This window comes from Scyliorhinus canicula, chromosome 8 (assembly GCF_902713615.1).
Source record: "Scyliorhinus canicula chromosome 8, sScyCan1.1, whole genome shotgun sequence".
In the NCBI taxonomy this organism is placed as follows: domain Eukaryota; kingdom Metazoa; phylum Chordata; class Chondrichthyes; order Carcharhiniformes; family Scyliorhinidae; genus Scyliorhinus; species Scyliorhinus canicula.
Window position 1 is genome coordinate 136,686,651 of NC_052153.1, and position 24,580 is coordinate 136,711,230.

Genomic DNA, 24,580 nt, shown 5'->3' on the forward strand with positions numbered 1-24,580 from the left:
GGACATACATAAATACACAATGTAAATACTTAGGCACAGGCATCGGGTGAGCATACGGAGTGTCGTACTACTCAGTAGAGAAGATGGGTGAAGTGATCAGTTCAGTCCATAAGAGGGTCATTGAGGAATCTGGTAACAGCGGGGAAGAAGCTGTTTTTGAACCTGTTAGTGAGTGTTCTCCTGCCAATGGCAGAAGTTAGAAGAGAAAATAACCCAGGTGGGAGGGGTCTTTGATCATACTGCCCACTTTCCCAAGGCAGCGGGAGGTGTATGGAGTCCATGGCTGGGAAGCAGGTTCGCGTGAGTCACTGGGCTGTGTTCATGACTCTCCATAGTTTCTCACAGTCTTGGCCCAAGCAGTTGTTATAACAGGCTGTGATGCAGCAGATACTCAATGCCACGACCAATGAAGGCAAGCATGCCGTATGGCTTCCTGACTCCCTTATGAACCTGTGTTGCCACTTTCAGTGACCTGTGGATCTCTATCCCCAGATCTCTCTGCTTGTCAATACTCCTAAGAGTTCTGCCATTTACTGTACAATTCCCACCTGTATTAGACCTTCCAAATGTATAACCTCACATTTGTCCGGATTAAACGCCATCTGCCATTTCTCCACCCAAGTCTCTAACTGATCTATATTCTGCAGTATCCTCACTATCCACAACTCCACCAATCATTGAGTTGTCTGCAAACTTACTATCAGACCAGCTACATTTTCCTCCAAATCATTTATATATACTTCAAACAACAAAGGTCCCAGCACTGGTCCCTGCAGAACACTACTTGTCACAGCTTTCCATTCAGTAAAGCATCCTTCCACTGCTACCCCTGCCTTCTATGACCGAGCCAGTTCTGTATTATCCTGCCAGCTCACCATTGATCCCATGTGACTTCACCTTCTGTACCAGTCTGCCATGAGGGACCTTGTCAAAGACTTTACTGAAGTTCATGTAGGCAACATCTACTGCCCTTCCTTCATTGATCATCTTCGTCACTTCCTCAAAGAACTCAATCAAGTTAGTGAGACCTTCACAACACCACGCTGCTTATCGCTATTAAGTCCATTTGTCTCCAAATGTGAGTAAATCGTGTTCCTAAGAATCTTTTCCAATATTTTCCCTGTCACTGCTTAAGACTCATTGGCCTACCATTTCCTGGATTATCCCTTCATAGAATCATAGAATTTATAGTGCAGAAGGAGGCCATTTGGCCCATCAAGTCTGCACCGGCCCTCACAAAGGGCACCCTACTCAAGCCCATGTATCTCCCCTATCCCTATAACCCAGTAACCCCCACTTAACTTTCTTGACACTAAGGGCAATTTTGCATGGCCAATCCATTTAACCCGCACATCTTTGGACTGTGGGAGGAAACCGGAACACCCGGAGGAAACCCACACAGACACGGGGAGAATGTGCAGACTCCGCGCAAGACAGTGACCCAAGCCAGGAATCAAACCTGGCACCCTGGAGCTGTGAAGCAACTGTGCTAACCACTGTACTACCATACTACAAAGAACAACATTGGCTATCCTCCAGTCCTCTGGGACCTCACCTGTAGCCAATGAGGATACAGTGATTTCTGTCAAGGCCCCAGCAATTTCCTCTCTTGCCTCCCTCAGTATTCTGGGGTAGATCCCATCAGGCCCTGGGTCTTATCCTCCTTAATGCTTTTTAAGACACTCAACACTTCCTCCTTTTTAATATCTACATGACCCAGACTGTCTACACACCCTTCCCTCATCATCTACCAAGTTCTTCTCTTTGGTGAATACTGCTGCAAAGTACTCATTTAGTACCTCGTCTGTTTACTCTGGTTCCACGCATAGATTCCCTCCTCTGTCTTTGAGTGGGCCAACCCTTCCCCTGGCTACCCTCTTGTTCATTATATACGTATAAAATGTCTTCTGATTCTGCTTAAGCCTGTTTGCCTAGGACTGTTCATGACCACTTTTACCCCTCCTAACTCCTTCCTACTTTCTTCATATTCTTCAAGTGTTCTTCTGTTCTTAGCCTTCTAGACCTTACAGGTTGTTCCTTTTTCTTTTTGACTAGGCTCACAATTTCCCTTGTAGTCCAAGGTTCCCAAAACTTGCCATACTTAAGTTCGCATGGCAAGAGGTGATAAACAGGTAGGACATATTGGAGGATGGGATATGGGCAGCAGAGATGAGATGAGATTCATGGAAAGTGGAGCATGTGAATTCAATGAAGCAAATTGTTGGCATTCATGCTACCTACATTCTGCAACAGTCACACCACCATGATCTTCTCAAGGGCAAGTAGGAATGGACAACAAATACTAATCTTGCCAGCACGGCTAAAATCTCAGGAAATATTTAAAAAATATATGGCAATCAATATCTATGAATTAATTTATAACATACATAGGCATAAAGGTGAAGTGAACACCAGTGGTGGAAAGATTTGGAAGCCCAAGATCATTTGGAAAGTTTGCCTTTTCCACCCAAGCATGCTACAAATTATTCATATACAGTACAGTATCTCAAAATATTATTTGAAAGATATGTATATCATTTGCAGTTCAATGAATCAACAATGTATTCTACCATCTTCCTAAAGAGTCTATTACATAGATTTACCACCTGTTCACAGACATAATTAGTAGATTTTTAACTTGGTGACAAGCTTGGAAAAGGACAGTCCAGGACTGCATATGGAACACGGATGAGCATCTGTTGTACACTTATCAATGTTTTTTTAATCCAAACTCTGCTTTTCACAGAATCATGAAATTTACAACGCAGAAGGTGGCCATTCAGCCCATTGAGTCTGCACTGGCCCTTAGAAAGAGCATCCTACTTAAGCCCATGCCTCCACCCAATCCCCAGAACCCAGTAAACCCACCTAACCTTTTGGACACTAAGGGGCAGTTTAGCATGTCCAATCCACCTAACCTGCACACCTTTGGACTGTGGGAGGAAACCGGAGCACCCGGAGGAAATCCACGGAGACACGGGGAGAAACTGAAATCTCCACACAGACAGTCACCCGAGGCTGCAATTGCACCTGGGTCCTTGGAGCTGTAGGCAGCAGTGCTAACCACTGTGCGACAGTGCCTTTTGGATTTCCTAACCAATTAGCATACACAGAAATGTTGATGACTCTTATGAATCGATTGGTGCTGATCTATTTAAAGGGACATTGAGGAAATAACGGTTCAAGGATTATCCCGGTGCTTGAACGTAGGACAAATCTACTGCAATTAAGTCCTAGCATGGCAAAGCTGCACGTCACTGATGTCTCCCTCAAGCTGACAATGTGGCCCATATGTAGGAATATTCTCTTCCCTGTTGTTGGGAGAAAGAAGCATGTTTCAGAGAACAAGAAAGTATGGCAGACCATAAACTCTCTCCTCCATCTTGACCCCCCCCCCCGTTTTACGATCTGATCTTTCTGTCCTAATGCACCCCCCCTTGCCCCCATCCCCCTTGCTCCCATCCCCCTTGCCCCTACCCTACAAACCCGCACCCCCCCAATAGGGCCATCTGTAACTAGTTCATATGTTTTGCTATCAGAGTGCTGGCCCTTGTTCTGCTATTAACAAGTTCTGCTATCTTACCTTTACGCCACTATCAGCACTTTCTTTAGTCTTTATCATTGCCATTAACACTCCCTTTGTCTTGTGTTAATGCTATTTTCGTAAATCTCTTCTAGTTCCCACCTATCCCTGATCTTCAATAGATGCATATGCAGCAGGCAGATTTGTGAGAAATGTGGTCAAATATGTTTTTAATCTCTTATCGGATCCCTCACCAGCTACTGGAGACCCAGTCCAGCAGTTACATCCTTTAGGACTTGTCCAGCTAGGTCAGCAGTGTTGGTACCAAGCCACTCTTGGTAATGGACATTGAAACCCAGGGTACATTCTGGAACTTTGCCACCCTCAGTGTCTCATGTTCAATATGGAGGAGTACTGATTCATCAAGTGAAGAGATTTCCACACCCAAGCCCAGATTCGATATTGTGGACTCCCAGGGCCACTTCCTCCCAGTTGTATACACTGTGTCTCAATCTCTGCTGGCTCTGTCCTACCAGTTGGACAGGATAGGCTGGTGTCTGGGACATTCAAAGCAATTTTGCACCAGCATTCACCATCAGCGAGAACGGCAGCACAGACACAAAATCTCACGAGACTGGGAAACGAGATTCTCGTCAGCGTGATCTTGTTTCCCGATTTCCCCCTCGGCCTATCAGCCCTTCGCCGGTGATGTAACAAGGTTCTCCCATAGAAAGGGTGCAAACCTTATTTAAATACATTTTAATGTACTAACTTATATTAAAAGGGCCTCCCCTCCATATGATCCCCCTCAAAGAATGTTGAAACCTCGCAGACATGGTGTCACGGTGGCAAGTTTCACAACAGGTTTGTGAAGACAGGAAACAGTCTATAGGATCCTGCTGACCCCTTGTACAGGTTGACACTGCCAGGTTGCCACAATTTGGGACAGCCAACCTGGCAGTGCCAACCTGTGCTGGGATGGGAAGGCTGGGGGTGTCTGTACTTTGTGCTGATTGAAGCACCCTTTAAAGATGGTGCCCAGATCACTGTGGAGCCAGCTTTGCTGGCTCTATCAGACCCCATTCCACTAGAACGATGACGTAAATCCCACCCATTCAATTTTTTCTTCAGAGTGCAGGAAAACCTGGTCTAAAAACTCAACTTTGCAGCTGGAGTGCTAGACATCAGTTTTCAGTCAAAGCCTGACACTGAAAGACCAAACTAAGACGGGTTTGAAGCCTTCGGCCTGTTAGCAATTCAGCCGGAGCCACCCTGGTCGTGGCATGAGAGTGGTTCTATAGCAGGACAAGAACCTGGCCAGCCTCGTGTCAATCGACCCCAAAGTCTGCTTTTTCAGTCCACAATATCGAACCGTGGGACGAGCCAACAAAGTCATCCAAATATACAACCAGTCACGGCAACCCTCTCAGTATGTTTTCCATCACCCACTGGAATATGGCACAGGTTGACAACCCTCCAAAGGGTAGCCTAGTGTATTTGTACAGGCCTCTATGGGTGTTATAGTGACGTATGTTCAGGAGGCTGGATCCAATTCCAAATGCAAATACGCATGACTCATATCGAGCTTGGTAAATGAGTGTCCACCGGCCAATTTTGTGTATAGGTCCTCTATGTCGATCATCAGGTAATGATCTAAACAGGAAGCTCTGTTAACTTATCATCCCCACACAATCTGACCATTTTAACTGTTTTTAGAACTGGAACCACCAGCGCTGCCCAATCTGTAAAATGTACTGGTCTGATGATCCCAAGGCCTCTAGGCTGATTACGTTCGGCCTCAACATTCGCTAACAAAGCATAAGGACTGGGCAAGCTCTGAAATATCGTAGTTGTGCACCCAAGTCCACCTGAACTTTTGCCATAATCCCTTTTATTTTCCATAGTCCACTTTGGAAAACGTCAGGGTATTTTGCTACTATTTGTACAGGCCCCCGGATCCCATCTGGAATACCTGCTGCCAGCCTAGATGAAGGCGCCTGAGCAAATCATGGTTTACCAGGCTGGGGCCATGTCCCTTGACTATGATTAGTGGAAGATGCCCTGACTGTTGTCCGTAAACCACTGACGTCATGGTGGTTCCTGTAATGGCTAACGGTTCACCTATTATAGCTTCAGTACCCTTCAGATCCAACTGATGCACTCCCAAATTTATCCTATCGAAGGTCTGCTTTCCTACAATGGAATCCGCAGCTGTAGTGTCTGGCTCTATATCTAATGAATGCCCATTAACCTGCACCGTTATCTGAATGTGGGCCTTTTGGGATGCCGTATCATGGTTCAGCTGCATACACTCCTCCTCTGGATCATTTGGGTGGAAAGTGCGCGCCCTAGGTTAGCGCCTGCTGCGACCAGGGCGCCTGGATCTCTGGCTGACTTGTGACTTGCGTTCCCTTCGAGTCTTTCGTTTACATGTCCTACAACGTCCTGGCTCTCCTATTGATTCTGGGGAGGTATCTCATCAGGACTATTTGGGCTTTGACCAACGGACCGGGCCCCTTCGGGGCTTGGTGCAGGGTATGGTATTGGTCCTGAGGAGTGGGGTGGCCACTCACCAGGAGGGGGCATGACCTAGGGTGTTTCCCTCCATCCCCTGAATCTCCTGCACTCCTCTCTCAGCATCTCATGGGAAAGTGAAATTTGTACAGCCTGCTGCAGATTTAGGGACGGTTCAGCGAGCAACTTCCTTTGAGTAGCTACATTATTTACGCCGCAAACCAAATGGTCGCACACCATGTCTGAAAGGGATGGTCCGTATTCACAAAATTTGGCTATTTTCTGTAGCTTTGTCAAAAATCCAGTGACAGACTCTCCAGGGTCCTTTCTGCCTTGTTGAAACAGTATCTCTGCACTATTACGGACGGTTTAGGGTTGAAGTGTATGTCAGGTTGCAGGATATGAGAGGCTTTTTATCACACCGTAGGTATGAGCTCCACAGGCAGTCAGCAGTATTACTGTCTGTCGCTCATTCTCTGTGATATTGTTCACCCGGAAAAAGTTACGCATGGGTTCAGCATACTGTGCCCAATCCTCTAAGCTTACGTCAACATGTCTAATCTTACAAATAGGAGCATATAAAAAAAAACTTCAAACTCGATCCAGCAGAGTAATAGAGGTGGTTCACCCGATGGTGAAGCAGCATCAACAATAATCCAGTTGTATCCTCATCACCAGTTTTGTAGACCACGAATGAGTCCAAACTGAGTTAGTGAAAAAAAATTTGGTTTATTATAATGCATTAATATTTCCAAGATACGTTAGATCTCAGCCAGGTCTGATCTGTTGATACTGTACCTGGTCGACTTTATACAGACCTTAATCAAGGTCCATACCTCTCTTCCACCCCCAAACATAACCTGCTCAGCCTCGCCACCTATGTAGGCCCCTAGGCAGCACTTTAAACTGGATGAGGCGCAACCTCGCGCATGTCAAGGATGCCTTCACCCTCCGCAAGGCCTCCACCCACATCCCATCGACACCTCCCCTCTCATGTGCACTTAATCTTCTCCACCAAAGCGCCCTCCCTCTCCATCAATTCCTTATATATCCGACACCTTCCCTTCCCCTATTTCATCCTCCAACAACAGCTTATCCTGCAACACTCGAGGCGGCAGCCCAGGGAATGAACGCACCTCTCTCCTCATGAAATCCCTCACTTGCAGATACCTAAACCCTTTGCGTAACTCATACAATTCCTCCAACTCCTCCAGCCATGTGAATTTGCCGCCTATAAACAAGTGTCTAAAATACTCGATCCCCACCTGCTGTCAGCCCCAAAACCTCGTATCCAGCCCCGCCGCGCTAACCTATGATTGTCGCATATCGGCGCCCACAACGACATACCCTCCAACCCAAAATAATAACATTAAAATGTTGCCTGTACTGACTCCACACCCTTAACGCCGACACCACCACTGGGATCACATAGTACCTAACCAGTGAGAACGGAAGAGGTACCAACAACAGTGCTCTCAAACACGTCCCCCTACACGATGCCGCGTCCATCTGCTCCCAAACCAATAGCCATCTGTTCTAATATTGAAAATGCATCACTGCAATTTGTTACATCAAGAAACCTATGCTGCAAATATATCACTTTAATGTACAACTATGGAGTTAGATTTGACTTTTGAAAACGCAAATAGCAGTCACTGACAATTATGCATTAAAAAATCTAAGTTGTGTCACAATATGTGTTACTCGTAACATTTTAAAAAGCCGACGACATGTTTATGAAAACAGGAATAAAATAAAACAAAACATAGTGTATCTTCTAACTTTCCCAAGTTCCTTTTCTGATACCTTCAATGGAAATTGAAATACTTCTTCTTAGTGGAGTACAATACAAGCGTTGCTTTATTAGCCGCATGGCTGTTCAGGACTGGCCAGACTCTTTGCTGATTAGCTATTTAGAAGAAGCAACAATAACAATGCTGAAAGGAAAATGCCTTCAAGGGATTCCACACAGTCTATGTTGCGGCACTGCCAAATGGAGAATGACAAATTGCAAACCAGATTACTTCACTGCATTAATCGAATTGGCTGGTTGAAATGTCAATTGTCTGTTAGTAACATTCTTAGCAAAGATCAGAATCTCTGTTATTTAGAAATATTATTGTGGAAACATTCATTTTCCATTGATTGTTTTTTACTATTTGCTTCACCTTTGAAAATGTGGGAATTTTCTAACCTTCTATCTAAACCCTTCAAGTTTGCTTATTTGGCAGACAGATAGCAGATGGCAGGATTAAGGCCGTGTTAAATCCTTAATAAGGTCAGCTTGAGTGATTCTGAGCCCATATACACAAGACAAGCATCACCACTGATGACAAGTGTTGTAAGGGGAAAATAATGATTTATTTTTGTATTGCACCACAAACAAATGTGTGATTAGGTAGTCATTTTCACGAAGGAATGATATAGTCTCAATAAAAGACAGAGCACTAATTGGAAATTCTTTATCCTCCATCACCAAGAATTTACTTAACAATGCTGAATTCCCAGAGTATTTTGCTGACGACTGTATTCTGACAAGCATGAGTAAATGCACTTTCATGCACTCTTTCATCAAGCTGTCAAGCAAATTGATGAAGGGTGACTAATACAAAATTGAAGGATGAGTGTCGGCCATCGCAAGACCAGAAGTTCTGATCTGATTCTTCAGTTTCTAATGAAGAATTCACCACTTGTAAATGCATCTTTAATTTAATCACATACTTTCAAAAAAAGTGTCATAACTACAATTCTTCAGTTGAATTAAAAATTTGAGATATTGTTAAATGGTTGGGAAAGTGAACCTTAAATATTCCGATTTGAAATGTCTCCTTTAACAATTTTATAATATGTTACTGACAGAAGCAAATAATGCTTTCCTTTTTGCAGCGGAACCTGACAAATATTGAAAATGCTCATAGAAACATTTTGAACTGGCCAATTTGTGGTAAAGCTATTTCAAGTATATACAAGGAACCATCACAGTGATTGTTGCACGTGTTTTTATATATTTTTTAATATACATAGAACATACAGTGCAGAAGGAGGCCATTCGGCCCATCGAGTCTGCAACGAACCACTAAGCCCTCACTTTCACCCTATCCCAATAACCCCTGCTAACATTTCTGGACACGAAGGGCAATTTAGCACGGCCAATCCACCTAACCTGCACGTCTTTGGACTATGGGAGGAAACAGGAGTACCCAGAGAAAACCCAAGCAAAGACAGGGAGAACGTGCAGACTCCACACAGACAGTGAGCCAGCGGGGAATCGAACCTGGGACCCTGGCGCTGTGAAGCCACAGTGTTAGCCACTGGGCTACCGTGCTGCCACAAAGGCGCTTTGCAGGGCTAGTCCGGGATTTGAATCAGGGACCTCTCGCATTTTGGAAACACCAAAAGCGAAAATCATACCCCTAGACCAACGAGCTAAACATGTACTGAAGAGTAGAATTGACTTCAGTTCAAGGCAACATTTCCAAAGACTATGAATGACTATTGCACATACAAATCTCATCAGCAATACCAGATCAGATTTCAAATCCACTCTCCAACCCACTCTTCATCCCATTTAACTTCATGAACTTCCTATTTTCACCAAAATGTATCTATTGTGGTGATACAACCACTGTAGATATGTATGCTTGCAGTAGGGGCCGTACCTGTAATACAGGTTTCTCCGGTAAGCCCCTGCCGGCTAGCTCCGCCCACAGGGAGCTTGTGTATAAATATGCGCCAGCTTCACTGAGATACTATTCTACAGGTGCCGCCGGAGCATTAGCATCTCACAGCAATAAAGCCTCTCTTGTACTTCACTCGAGTCTTTGTGTACAATTGTTAGCGCCACAATTTATTGCTGTGAGATTTTCCTTACACCATGGACATCAGGATCAAACCTGACCGCCTGCAGCTGGATCCGCAGTCGCCCCACGCCAAGAAAGACTTTGTTCACTGGCTTGCAGTCTTCGAGGCCTACATCTCTTCAGCGGATCCTCCCCCGACGGAGGCTCAAAAACGACAGCTTCTCTACTCAAGACTCAGCTCCAGCGTCTTTCTGCTAATTCGAGATGCGCCTGACTACGCCAGAGCCATGGAACGGCTCAAGGAAAACTACACACAGTCGACAAACACCCTGTTTGCGAGACATCTACTCTCTACTCGCGTCCAACAGCCGGGTGAGTCGATTGAGGACTTCTGGAGGGCCGTTATACCTCTAGTACGCGACTGCGACTGCCAGGCCCTCACGGCCACTGAACATTCAAACTTACTCATGCGGGATGCCTTTGTTATGGGCATTGCATCGGACACCATCCGGCAACGACTGCTGGAATGGGCCGCCCTCGATCTCGCAGCTACAAAGACTCTGGTGCTATTAATGACGGCCGCCTCCCGTATTGCACGATCCTACCCCGCTAGCCACTCGGCCCACCTGTCCTGCCCCTCGTTCACCCCGCAAATGGCCCCCCAGGCCCACCCGTCCTACCCCTCGTGGACCCCGCAACCGCCCCCCCCAGCAGCCGCCCCCGCGCACTACGCCTGCACTGCCCGCTGCAGCGTGCACCCCGGGGGTCCCCGATGCAACCTCTGTGGCCAGCAGAAGCATCCCCGCCAGCGCTGCCCGGCCCGCACCGCGACCTGCAAAGCTTGTGGCAAGAAAGGCCACTTTGCAGCTGTGTGTCAGTCCCGGACGGTTGCTGCTATCACGCCCGCATTCCCCCCCTCGCCTCAGCCGATCGCACAATGGTCCCTGCTGTCCGCTGCCCCTAACCCCACGTGCGATCAGTGGGCGCCGCCATCTTTCGCCGCCCCCGCCATGTGCGCACCATGGGCGCCGCCATCTTCACCCCCCACCTCCATGTGCGTTCCATGGGTGCTGCCATCTTGTCCCACCCCCACAAGGTGTGCTCCATGGGCGCCGCCATTTTGTCCACCGACATCTTCTTCCACACAGGTACTCCAGACGCTGCCATTTTGTCCTCCCCTCGGGACGGGACCCGGGTCGCTGCCACTACTCATCGGACTCATCAGACTCGTCGGCTGATCGCCCGCTACTTGCCTCCATTACGCTCGACCAGTCCCGTCCTGGCAACCTGGCACCCTCTTCCACGACGGCCACGTGACCTCCTGCCTCATCGACTCCGGGAGCACCGAGAGCTTCATTCGCCCGGACACGGTAAGGCGCTACTCCCTTGCGGTCCACCCCGCCAACCGGCAGATCTCCCTAGCCTCCGGTTCCAACTCTGTCCCAATCCGGGGCTCCTGCCTGGTTAAACTTACTGTACAGGGCGTGGAATTCGACCGTTTCCGCCTGTGCATTCTCCCCAACCTGTGCGCGTCACTCTTACTAGGCCTGGGCTTTCAATGCAACCTCCAGAGCCTCACCCTCAAATTCAGCGGACCCCTACCTCCCCTCACCATTTACGGCCTCGCGACCCTCAAGGTCGAACCTCCTTCCCTCTTTGCCAATCTGACCGCAGATTACAAGCCCGTCGCCACCAGGAGCAGACGGTACAGAACCCAGGACAAGGCCTTCATCAGGTCCAAAGTCCAGCGGCTACTTCGGGAGGGTATCATCGAGGCCAGCAACAGTCCCTGGAGAGCCAAGGTGATTGTGGTTAAAACTGGGGAGAAGCACAGGATGGTTGTGGACTACAGCCAGACCATCAACCGGTACACGCAGCTCGATGCGTACCCCCTCCCTCGCATATCTGATATGGTCAATCAGATTGCACAGTACCGGGTCTTCTCTACAATTGACCTGAAATCCGCCTACCACCAGCTCCCCATCCATAAATCGGACCGTCCCTACACTGCCTTCGAGGCGGACGGTCGCCTGTACCAATTTCTTAGGGTTCCCTTCGGCGTCACAAACGGGGTCTTGGTATTTCAACGAGAAATGGACCGAATGGTTGACCAGTACGGACTGCAGGCCACTTTTCCGTACTTAGACAATGTCACCATCTGCGGCCATGACCAGCAGGACCATGACGCCAACCTTGCTAAATTCCTCCACACTGCATCCCTCCTTAACCTCATGTATAACAAGGAGAAGTGTGTGTTCTGCACAGGCCGTTTGGCCATTCTCGGCTACGTAGTCCAAAACAGACTACTGGGGCCCGACCCTGACCACATGCGCCCCCTCATGGAGCTCCCCCTCCCCCATTGCCCCAAGGCTCTCAAACGCTGCCTGGGGTTCTTTTCTTACTACGCCCAGTGGGTCCCACAATACGCGGACAAGGCCCATCCACTAATCCAGTCCACACATTTTCCCCTCAAGGCCTTCGCCCGTATTCGCTCTGACATAGCCAAGGCCGGGATGCACGCAGTAGGTGAGACACTGCCTTTCCAAGTAGAGAGCGACGCTTCAGATGTCGCCCTTGCCGCCACACTGAATCAGGCAGGCAGACCCGCGGCATTCTTTTCCCGCACCCTCCACGCCTACGAAATTCGACACTCCTCTGTTGAAAAGGAGGCCCAGGCAATTGTTGAAGCGGTGCGGCACTGGAGGCATTACCTGGCCGGCAGGAGATTCACTCTCCTCACTGACCAACGGTCGGTAGCCTTCATGTTCAACAACACGCAGCGGGGCAAAATCTTGCGGTGGAGAATCGAGCTCTCCACCTATAACTACGAGATTTTGTATCGCCCCGGCAAGCTCAACGAGCCCCCAGATGCCCTCTCCCGAGGTACATGTGCCAGCGCACAAGTGAACCAGCTCCGTGCCTTGCACGAGAGCCTTTGTCATCTGGGGGTCACTCATTTGTACCACCTAATCAAAGCCCGCAATCTGCCCTACTCCGTCGAGAAAGTACGGACAGTCACCAGAGACTGCCAGGTCTGTGCCGAGTGCAAGCCGCACTTCTACCGGCCAGACCGCGCGCACCTGGTGAAAGCGTCCCGCCCCTTTGAACGCCTCAGCGTAAATTTCAAAGGGCCCCTCCCCTCCACCGACCGCAACACCTAAATCCTTAGTGTGGTCGATGAATTTTCTAGGTTCCCCTTCGCCATCCCATGCCCGGATATGACAACTGCCACCGTCATCAAGGCCCTGGATTCCATTTTCGCTCTGTTCGGTTTCCCCGACTACATCCACAGTGACAGGGGATCCTCATTCATGAGTGATGAGCTGCGTCAGTTCCTGCTCAGCAGGGGTATCGCCTCCAGCAGGACAACCAGCTACAACCCCCGGGAAAACGGGCAGGTAGAAAAGGAGAACGGGACGGTATGGAGGGCCGTCCAGCTGGCCCTACGGTCCAGGAACCTCCCAGCCGCTCGCTGGCAGCAGGTCCTCCCTGACGCGCTCCATTCCATTCGTTCACTACTGTGCACTGCGACTAACAGTACACCCCATGAACGTGTTTTTGCCTTCCCTAGGAAGTCTACATCTGGGGTGTCGCTCCTGACTTGGCTCACGAATCCGGGCCCAGTCCTTCTCAGTAGGCATGTCAGGCACCAAAAGGCGGAACCCCTGGTGGACAAAGTACGCCTGCTCCACGCCAACCCCCAGAATGCCTACGTGGAGTTCACCGATGGCCGCCAGGACACAGTCTCGCTCCGGGACCTGGCTCCCTCAGGTGCCGATCCCACGCCCTTTTTCCCCCCCGCGCCACCCTCCTTTTCCCCGGCTCCCCCGTATTCGACCCCACCGGGTCCATCCCTCGTCCCCCTGCCCATACTGGAGGACACGGAAGATTCCGGCTCGCTCTCAGAGTCATCCCGCCACTGGCCAGCACCAACACCACCAACACCTGCACCGTCGTCGCCACCACAGCTACGCCGATCACAATGGAAGTTTCGACCGCCGATTCGGCTCAACCTGTGACCTGCTAACCGGATGGACTCTTGGTTTTTTGTTGTTTGGACCCTTTGTACATAGATCACCTTTTGTATTATAGTTCCACGTCACCCCCGCCGGACTCATATTTTTACAGGGGTGAATGTGGTGATACAACCACTGTAGATATGTATGCTTGCAGTAGGGGGATGTATGGCCATATCTGTAATACAGGTTTCTCTGATAAGCCCCTGCCGGATAGCTCCGCCCACAGGGAGCTTGTGTATAAATATGCGCTAGCTTCACTGAGATACTATTCTACAGCTGCCGCCGGAGGAATAGCATCTCACAGCAATAAAGCCTCTCTTGTACTTCACTCGAGTCTTTGTGTACAATTGTTAGCGCCACATCTATTTAAAGTGGAAAGATTTTCATTTCGTTAATAAACACTTTTCACACTAATATTCTGTCAGGGATGAATATCTGTCAAAGAAATGTAATCCCTCCATAATACAGACTTGGTGATCACTTAAACATCTTTTTATTTAACATAGATGGGCCATTCACAACCGTTTTGCAGCTGAAGCTATTCAATGTAAATTCCTCATTCAAAATCCTTCCAATCACAAATGGCTTGAACCATTTGTGTTTTTCAAAATAATAATAAAGTCCATATTAGCATCTGGTGCTGACAATTATTATTCACAGATATGATTGATAATCCTACTGCCCAGCAATTTAGGAATTTAGATCAGTGGTATTAAAACTGTCAAAGCCAATTCCAATTTGAGTGGAATAAGATATGTTGATATGTAAACATAAAAGATTAACATCGAGAAGGAGGCTGTCCAGCCCACTGAGAAAGAGCTATGCAGAGCACATTAAGAAAGTGGAATTCTCAGCAATGAGCTACCATTGATGCAGAGTTCATAAGTCTTTTTAAAGGAGAATAAAATAGCTTTATTTATTTAACAAAGTTAATATTAAAAGGCATGGGTTGTGATCAGAGGTGGAGAAAAATATCAGGACAATTCAGGCATGTTTGGTCAATTGATTTGTTTCTGTAATATTCAATTATTTTATTATCTTAATAGCCAATAAGAAAGAATCTGTATCTATACAGCACCTCACACTACATCAAGACATCGTAAAGCTCTTCAGAGCTAATTGAGTACTTTTGAAGTATAGAGCCTTTTGTCCTTTGGGAAGTCACTCTGAAGGTTACATCTTTTCACATTGTGCTGTTTGGGAATGTGAATATATTATCCACACAGGAGGGATTATGTGCAGACCTCCCACCGCCTAACTGAACAGCTCACTGATGCCATTTGGGAAATCAGATGCATACTGTGTCACTAGACCACCAGAGATGAGAGTAAGCCTTTCCCATATATCTACCAGACAAACCAAGAAAATGGATGTATAATTATAGCTCGCTTCCATGGAATTGGACTACATGTGGCAAGCTGAAAGGAAATTTAGGAAAAGCGCATTTTCCTGTGGCTCCAGTCACAGGTTTTAGTTGCAATGCTAATGCCAAACTTAAGTTTGGTGTTTACATTCAGGTGTACATTTTTCCTCCCATTCATATATTTGTCATCTTAAAAGGCAGCAAGACAATCTGATATGAGCAAAATGTTGGAAATTTTGGATGTTTCTGAATAAGACCAAAATAAGGCATTCAGATAACTTCAGATTTGGAATCGGAGGCAGCTGTGTTAGAAATGCTGGGGGGGAAGCATAAAGAATGGCACCATCTTGTTGGGGGAGGGGATGCCACCAATAGTTGCAGAGGACCCCCAAAGGAGGTACTGTACTTCCTGCCTTGCAGCAGCCCGCGCTGTCACAGCTGGTTTGCCTGCCTTGACAGACCAAGAATTTGCGACAGAGGGAGAATGAGGTCGTGAAGTGGCAGTTAATTGTCCATTTAAGGACCTCAATAAGCCTAAGGGTGGGCGGGCTGCCTAAAACCTTACCTGGCCCCTTAAAATGGGCGACAGGTCAGTGATAGGTGCGAAGATATCAGGCTGGCCATACACTTTATTTTATAAGCCATCCCCACCTTCAAATACACTGGCAGGGGGGCTGTAAAATTTACTCCGATATGTGTTGAGGGGGGGAGCTGGTGAGGATGGGGATGGGCACCTTCGCAGGGCAGTCTGTGGCCATTCCACACCCAGGAAGGCAGAAAGGACATGTAGGCCTGCCTAGAGTACGACCCTCATCGTCTGCCACTGAGTACCCTCCTCCAGGCACTTCAATAAAATCTCTGCAGGAAACTGGAGGCCAGCTCGAAAATTCCAGACTGCGTCCTTGGAGTTAATATAACTCGTAATTAGCCTAATCATGCACCTCCCGCAAGGGGTTGGCTAGTCACGCCAACCCTGAACTCATCTCCTCTGAAACAGCCAAAATCGATGACAGCATCGGGAAACCAACATGCCGGTTAACGTCAGCATTTCCAAGCCACAATCAGCTCCTTTCCTGCTCCTGGCACTGCTCAAAAATTCCGTACTAGGTCTCCACTGTTTCATACCTTACAAGGGTGAAACCCTGGGCTGGATTCTCCAATAAGAGGGCTATTTCCCCAAGCCAGCATAAAATTGCTGGTGTTTCACTCTGGACTTTCCTTAAGAAAGTCTTGAGTGATTCCCGTACGTGCAGGAGGCTAGCAGGGCCCCGGAGTGCTTCTCGCAGCTCTGGCTGCAGATACGGGGCCCCGCACTTTCGTATGCGCACCGCAGCGGCCTGCAGTGGCCGCCCCATGGAACATGGCGGACTCAGACTGCGGAGCGGCACCAAAAATGTAGGCCCACCCCGGGATCCCGTGCGACCTCGACGTCGGATCGCTTTCGTGGCCGTCCATGAGGGCCCCCCCAGTGAATGATCCCCCCCCCCCCCAAACAGGGAGGCTGCAGACTTAGTCCGCAGCCAACACCCGACGGCCGATAGGTGGTTAGAACCACACCGTCGGGAACTCGGCCAGTTTTGCGCGGAGAATCGTGGGGTGGCTCTGTCAATGACCCCCTATCCGCGCCACATAGTTCACATGCGAGAGACTCCCGAGCGATTCTCTTGGGAGCGCATCCGGTCCAAATTTCCAGTTTGACGACCATTCTCCGCAACCGCGCCAAACGCGAATCCAGCCCCCTGTATATGCAAAAGTCATTGGGGTGGATCCAATGGGAGAGGTAGCAATATCCTTCCTGGGAATTGCCACTTGCCTGTCTTTGGAGAAACACAAATGAGTTGGGACACTTTGGCATCCAGATAGTAGAAAGTGGGATCTGCAGATGGAGTCCAGGACAGGAATTTAATCGGATCTTAGAAGAAAGGGGACATTTTAAAAACAAAATATGTGGATACAAAAAAAAATGGGTGAAAAGTGACCCGACAAGATTCCTGAAAATGCCAAGCAGATTTTCCAGTTCATTGGGCAGGCAGGTACTGGTGATGGACCCACAGTGGTGCTTTCAACTCCCTTCTCCTCAGTCCTCCCCATGTAAATCAGCTGCCCTTCTACTGGGCTTGTTCATTCAAACAGCATCAGTAATTGAGGAGCATTGGCGGGTGCACTCCTGAAGTAATCAGAAGGATCGGGTACCAGAGATTTCAGGTCACATCTCCAGTATATTGAGAATGAAAGAGATTTGTGAGTCTCGTTGCACTTTTTAAACTATTTTCCAAGCCATTATAAGCATATTTATATCTATTAATTGCATTTCTGTAGCCATGCCAGAAAATAGATACTGTTGGCAAATTTTACACTTTTCTACTCAACTGGAACAGATCCACTTATGGCTAACTCCACAGTAAATGGATTGTAATTTTGGTAGCTGTGGAGCCTCTTATATCAAATCACTTAGCACCGTGGGCTAAACAGCTGGCTTGTAAAGCAGAACAAGCCCCAGAACGGGTTCAATTCCCGTACCCGTCTCCCCGAACAGGTGCCGGAATGTGGCGACTAGGGGCTTTTCACAGTAACTTCATTTGAAGTCTACTTGCGACACTAAGCGATTTTCATTTCAATGCAAGTTTAATCTTACAATAAGTGAAAAGATGTAATCAGGAAACGCCTTGATCCAATTTTATTGAAACTGAACCTGGCACAGAAAAAAAGCCAATGAGCTGTTCAGATTCATTAATTGCTTCTGCCCTCCATGAATTGGAAAATACTCAGAAGGACTTGACACAGCAACAAATGCTCAGTTTATTTTTAAATGCTTTTGTAACCATTGCCATTGTATAACCTTTGTGCCTCAACATGTTTAGTAACTATGGACCAAGGACTGGATTCTCCGTTCTAGCCGAGTTGAATCTTGGGAACTGAGCGCTCCCACTGAGAGCGCTGACCAGGAGAAATTCAGGTCATGCAAATGGGCCAGCACACAGCCTACGTGCAGTCCGAGCAATTCCCGACCATGCTGGTGTCTGATTCACTGGGGTCGGGATTCACATTCATAGCCTGATAAGCTGGAGCAGCTTTAAAGCACTCCATTCACCACAGACTGTGATTCCAAGAAGATGGCTGCACAAAGACCTGCTCCAAGTCTCCGGGAGTCGAAGATTGACTGAATGTTGGACGCCATTGAGGAGAGGAGGGACATCCTCTTCCCCAGACGCCATACTGAACAAGGCCTAGGATGAGATGGAAAAGGCTGTGAGTGCTGCCAGCCTCACTAAGAGGACCAGCACGCAATACTGTAAGAAGATGAATTACCTCCTAAGGGCAGTAACCACCTCTGTGTCCCTGACATCACTCCCGTCCCTCACTCCTCACATCAGCCTCCGTCACCTAGAGGCCAACAACACCCAAACTCCTGCATCTCCCTTACAACCCGTCCTCTGGGAAACCCCAACACATGGAGTGTCCTCTTTGGCCAGGAGCCTGGCACACACACATCACCAACTACAGATCCCCATAAAACTCACCACCCAGCATCTTATCATGTCCTTTCTGTGTCCTCAAGGATAAGGCAACCGATAATGGCTGGGAGGGCCAGAAGGCTGGAGCAGGGCATTCCAGATATTCCGGTCCAGACCCCTCAGAGGAAAGGACCCTGGAACTCGCGGGAATGGCTGTGATGAAGTTTGACATGTGGCAAACAAGTGGGAGCTCAATGCAATGCATATGTCCCTATAGCAAATGAGTCATCCCTCTCCCACAGACCAGCCCATCCCAACTTCTCACCCCATGTCTTTTGTCTTGCCCATCATCATCAGACAAGGTTGCAGCCCCCCATCCAGATAGTCAGCACAACTCAATGCACCACTCCGGGAAAGACACCAACGGCTTCCTGCTTTCATAGCAGCACGGTAGCATAGTGGTTAGCACAGTTGCTTCACAGCTCCAGGGTCCCAGGTTCGATTCTCGGCTTGGGTCACTGATGCACAATCAATGGACACGAAACATAGGTGAAGTCCGAAACGAAAGGCTTTAATCAGCAAGAAGTGAGCCCGGCAGCAGACGTACAGAAATGGCCTGGCTGCTGGGGAACACGGGTTCTTATACCCCGCCTCGTAGGCGGAGCTACCTTCCTCTTAGCCAATAGGAATACGGAGAATACAATACTTGGGCCAATGGGCAGCAAGCCCTCTGCACCAATGGCAGCTCACACTCCCAGGTACAGTAATACCCCTAGTCATACTACCACAGTCACTGTGTGTGGAGTCTGCATGTTCTCCCCGTGTCTGAAGGTTAGGTGGATTGGCCATGTTGAATTGCCCTTCGTGTCCAAAAAAAAAAGAAAAGGTTGGGTGGGGTTACTGGGTTGCGGCGATAGGGTGGCAGTGTGACTTGGGCAGGGTGCTCTTTCCAAGGGCCGGTGCAGACTTGATGGGCTGAATGGCCTCCTTCTGCACTGTAAATTCTATGATTCACCTGCACCATCCACCATTGCTGAGACTATCACATCGATGGGTAAAGTTAGTGATCAGGCTCCTGGGTCACCCTTTAGCGAGCACCACATTGATGTGACCATCAATTCACTAGAGACACGATTGGAAGTAAACTGTGGTTTTAATAGTCTTACAACTGAGCCAGCCTGCGACCAGAGGAACTGAGAGCAGGGCTTACGGCTGCAGCACCTTATACTTCCGGTAGTGGGAGGGGCCATGGGCGGAGCCATGTGTGGAGCCAAGGGTGGAGCCCTGTACAAGCTCCTCATCTCCTCCTATGGGCAGAGCCGCACAAAGGCTCACATACAGAGCCCACAAGGACATAATAGAACATATAACATAGAACAGTACAGCACAGAACAGGCCCTTCGGCCCTCGATGTTGTGCCGAACAATGATCACCCTACTCAAACCCACATATCCACCCTATACCCGTAACCCAACCACCCCCCCCTTAACCTTTCTTTTTAGGACACTACGGGCAATTTAGCATGGCCAATCCACCTAACCCACACATCTTTGGACTGTGGGAGGAAACCGGAGCACCCGGAGAAAACCCACGCACACACAGGGAGGACGTGCAGACTCCGCACAGACAGTGACCCAGCCGGGAACCGAACCTGGGACCCTGGAGCTGTGAAGCATTTATGCTAACCACCATGCTACCGTGCTGCCCTCAATACAATGCAATGCAATACAGTGTGAATTACAATACAGTATAATTCACCACATTCACCCCCTGTAAAAAAATCAAGTCCTGCGGGGGTGACGGGTCTACAAGTTGAGCCGGTCCAGTGGCCGAGTCGTCCTTTGGGATCGGCGGAGCACCGGGGTTGCAGCCTCTTCAAGTGTGGATCGGTGTGGGTACGAGGGCGGACTCCAGGGGTGTTTTGATCCGAGCTTCATACCTGACTAGTGCGACGGGCGACGGGGGGGGGGGGGGTTGTGTGGCAGGAAACCTATAGGCGTGGGGGCGCCGAGCGTGGGCAGGGAACCTATAGGCACAGGGGCGTGGATGGGGTGTAGTGTGAGGGGTACCTCGGCGGTGGTGGTAGTGTTGGATCCTGCGGGCGCCAGGTCCAGGAGGGAAACGGTGTCCTGGCGGCCGTCGGGGAGTTCAAAAAAAGGCATATTGGGGGTTTGAATGAAGCAGTAGCACTCTCTCCACTAGCGGGTCTCTTTTGTGTGTCCGGACGTGCTTCCGGAGGAGAACCGGGCCCGGTGTCCTCAACCAGGATGGGAGCGAAGCCCCCGTGGTAGTGCCCCTAGAGAAAACAAATGATCGTTCGTGAGGGGTCTGGCTGGTGGCGGTGCATAGGAGGGACCTAATTGCATGGAACGCGTCGGGGAGGACCTCCTGCCAATGGGAGGTCGGGAGATTCCTGGACCGGAAGGTCAGTAGGACGGTCTTCTAGACCGTCACGTTCTCCCTCTCCACCTGCCCGTTCCCCCTGGGGTTGTAGCTGGTAGTCCTGCTCGAGGCGATGCCCTTGTCGAGCAGGTACTGACGCAGCTCGTCGCTCATAAAGGACGAACCCCTGTCGCTGTGTACGTAGCTGGGGAAACCGAACAGGATGAAGACACTGTGCAGGGCTCTGATGACTGTGGGAGGTCATATCGGGGCATGGGATAGCAATGGGGAAGCGGGAGAACTCATCGATGACATTCAGAAAGTACATATTTCGATTGGTCGAGGGGAGTGGCCCTTTGAAATCGATGCTCAGGCATTCAAAGGGCCGGGATGTCTTTACCAGGCGGGCCTTGTCTGGTCTATAGAAGTGCGGTTTGCACTCCGCGCAGATCGGGCAGTCCCTGGTGTTGGCTTTGACCTCCTCGGTGGAGAAAGGCAGATTTCGGGCTTTGACGTAGTAGGCGAGCCGGGTGACCCCGGGTGTCAGAGGTCATTGTGGATAGCCTTCAGGAAGTCGTCTTGCGCGCTGGCGCACGTGCCGCGGGACAGAGCATCTGGGGGCTCGTTGAGCTTCCCCGGTCGATAAATGATATTGTAATTATAGGTGGAGAGTTCGATCCTCCACTGCAAGATTTTATCATTTTTAATTTTGCCCCTTTGCGAGTTGTCAAACATGAAGGCAACCGATCTTTCGTCGGTGATGAGGGTAAACCTCCTACCTGCGAGGTAGTGCCTCCAGTGCCGTACGGCTTCCACAATGGCTTGAGCTTCCTTTTCGACTGAGGAGTGTCGAAGTTCCGAAGCGGAGAGTGTTCGGGAGAAGAAGGCGACTGGTCTCCCTGCCTAATTCAGAGTGGCGGCGAGAGCGACCTCTGAGGTGTCGCTCTCCACTTGAAAGGGGACGGGTTCATCCACCGCCCGCATGGCGGCTTTGGCGATGTCCTCCTTAATGCAGTTGAAGGCCTGGCGGGCCTCAGCCGACAGTGGAAAGAGTGTGGTCTTAAATAGTGGGCGGGCTTTGTCCGCATACTGGGGGACCCACTGGGCGTAATATGAGAAGAATCCCAGGCACCTCTTGAGGGCCCTGGGACAATGAGGGAGAGGGAGTTGTAACAGGGGGCGCATACGGTCCGGGTCAGGGCCCAGGACTCCGTTTTCCACGACATAGCCAAGGATGGCTAGTCTGGTAGTGCGGAATATGCATTTCTCCGTATTATAGGTGAGATTGAGTTTCTGGGCGGTTTGGAGAAATCGGTGGAGGTTGGCGTCATGGTCCTGCTGATAATGGCCGCAGATGGTGACATTGTCCAAGTACGGAAACGTGGCCCGCAGCCCGTACTGGTCCACCATTCGGTCCAAAGTTCGTTGGAACACCGAGGCCCCAAAGGGGACCCGGAGGAAGTGGAAGAGGCGGACATCTGCCTCGAACACGTGTAGTGGCGGTCCTCCGGGCAGATTGGGAACTGGTGGTAAGCAGACTTCAGATCCACCGTGGAGAATATGCGGTACTGAGCGATCTGATTAACCATGTCTGCAATTCTGGGGAGGGGGTACGCATCGAGGTGCGTGAACTGGTTAATGGTTTAGCTATAATCAACCACCATTCGGAACTTTTCCCCGGTCTTGACAACCACCACCTGAGCTCTCGAGGGGCTGTTACTGGCCTCTATGACTCCCTCATGTAGGACCTCGGATCTGATAAATACCCTGTCCTGCAGGCTATACCGCCTGCTGCGAGTGGCTACGGGTTTGCAGTTCGAAGTGAGATTAGTGAAGAGTGGAGGAGGGTCGATTTTTAGTGTCGCTAGAATGCAGATAGTGAGTAGAGGTAGAGGTCCGCCGAAGCTGAGTGTGAGGCTCTTGAGATTACATTGGAACTCGAGTCCAAGTAAGAGTGGGGCGCTGAGGTCGGGAAGTACGTACAGCTGGAAATTAGAGTAGCTGGCACCCTGAATCGTTAGGGTCGCGACGGTGCGCCCTTGTATGTGTACTGAGTGTGAGCCCGAGGCGAGGGAGTTAGTTTGCCGTGCAGGGAAGATAGGGAGCGAACAGCGTCTTACCAGGTCAGGATGTACGAAGCTCTCGGTGCTCCCGGAGTCGAGAAGGCACGGTTTCCTGTACCCATTGATTTTAATGGACATCATTGAGCTCTGGAGGTGCTTCGGACGCAACTGGTCCAACGTGACTGCGTTGAGTTGCGGGTAGTCGGCGGCTCGATCAGCTGTGCTGGAGTGGCCCCGTGATGACTGTCCGCGCTTCGGACGCGACTGGTCCAACGTGACTGCGTTGAGTTGCGGGTAGTCGGCGGCTCGATCAGCTCTGCTGGAGTGGCCCCGTGATGACTGTCCGCTGAGGTCGCATTCGTCGAGGTGAAGTTCGGTTGATGGTCAAGGTGGCGGCCCCCGTTGATCGCACGTGGCGGGTGCTGAAGAAGATGGCATCCAAGATGGCCGCCCCGTGGATCGCACATGGCGGGCGGCGAGGAAGATGGCGTCCAAGATGGCGGCCGCCATGAATCGCACGTGGCTGGCCGCGTGGAGGAGGCTTGCGAAGATGGCGGCCCCCATGAGTCGGAAATGTCGGGTGGGGGCGGAGTCGGCAGGCACGCTGCAGCATTACGGGGCCTGCGGGCCTGTGAATTTGGGAGGCGAGTGCTCTGGACTGTGGGGGAGTTTGAAGTTTTAGATTTTGCGAGGCATACTCGGGCATAGTGTCCTTTGCGACTGCAGCTGCTGCAGGTCGCGTTGCGGGCCGGGCAGTGCTGCTGTGGGTTTTGGGGCTGGCCACAAAAATGGCACGCTGGCGCTCCATAGTGGGTGGGTGGCCGCGCGGCGCAGGCCTGAGGCAGTCGCTGGTCGGGGGCACACGATGGGGTTGCTTGGTCCGCGGGGAATGAGTTCAAACTGCGGAACACAATAGAACATAGAGAACATAGAACAGTACAGCACAGAACAGGCCCTTCGGCCCTCGATGTTGTGCCGAGCAATGATCACCCTACTTAAACCCACGTAACCCGTATACCCGTAACCCAACAATCCCCCCCATTAACCTTACACTACGGGCAATTTAGCATGGCCAATCCACTTAACCCGCACATCTTTGGACTGTGGGAGGAAACCGGAGCACCCGGTGGAAACCCACGCACACACGGGGAGGACGTGCAGACTCCACACAGACAGTGACCCAGCCGGGAATCGAACCTGGGACCCTGGAGCTGTGAAGCATTGATGCTAACCACCATGCTACCGTGAGGCCCCAAGTTCAATACAATCTCCATAGTTGTAGCTAACTCTACCGTGTCCTCCAAGTTCTGGGCCCCTTTTTCAAGCAATCGCTGGCGCACATAGTTAGACCTAAGCTCTGCAACGTATACATCACGTACAGCGAGTTCCATATGTTGGGAGGCTGTTACAGCCTGAAAATTACAGTCCCGAGCAAGGGCTTTTAAATTGCGCAGAAAGTCT

At 49.9% G+C, this 24,580-nt stretch overlaps 1 protein-coding gene across 7 annotated transcripts in view; it reads right to left on the reverse strand.

Annotated features, from left to right (window-relative positions):
• adgrv1 (adhesion G protein-coupled receptor V1) overlaps positions 1-8,028 on the reverse strand; it is an 838,553-nt gene extending 830,525 nt beyond the window's left edge. For 5 of the 7 annotated variants that reach the window (XM_038805279.1, XM_038805282.1, XM_038805283.1 and 2 more), the window contains exon 1: positions 7,844-8,014. In XM_038805279.1, the coding sequence (XP_038661207.1) occupies positions 7,844-7,910 (67 nt within the window). In that variant the 5' untranslated portion in view covers positions 7,911-8,014. Of the gene's footprint in view, positions 1-7,843 lie in introns of all 7 variants that reach the window. The other 2 variants (XR_005461637.1, XM_038805284.1) reach the window with 2 other exon arrangements.
• Between the last annotated feature and the right edge of the window lie 16,552 nt (positions 8,029-24,580).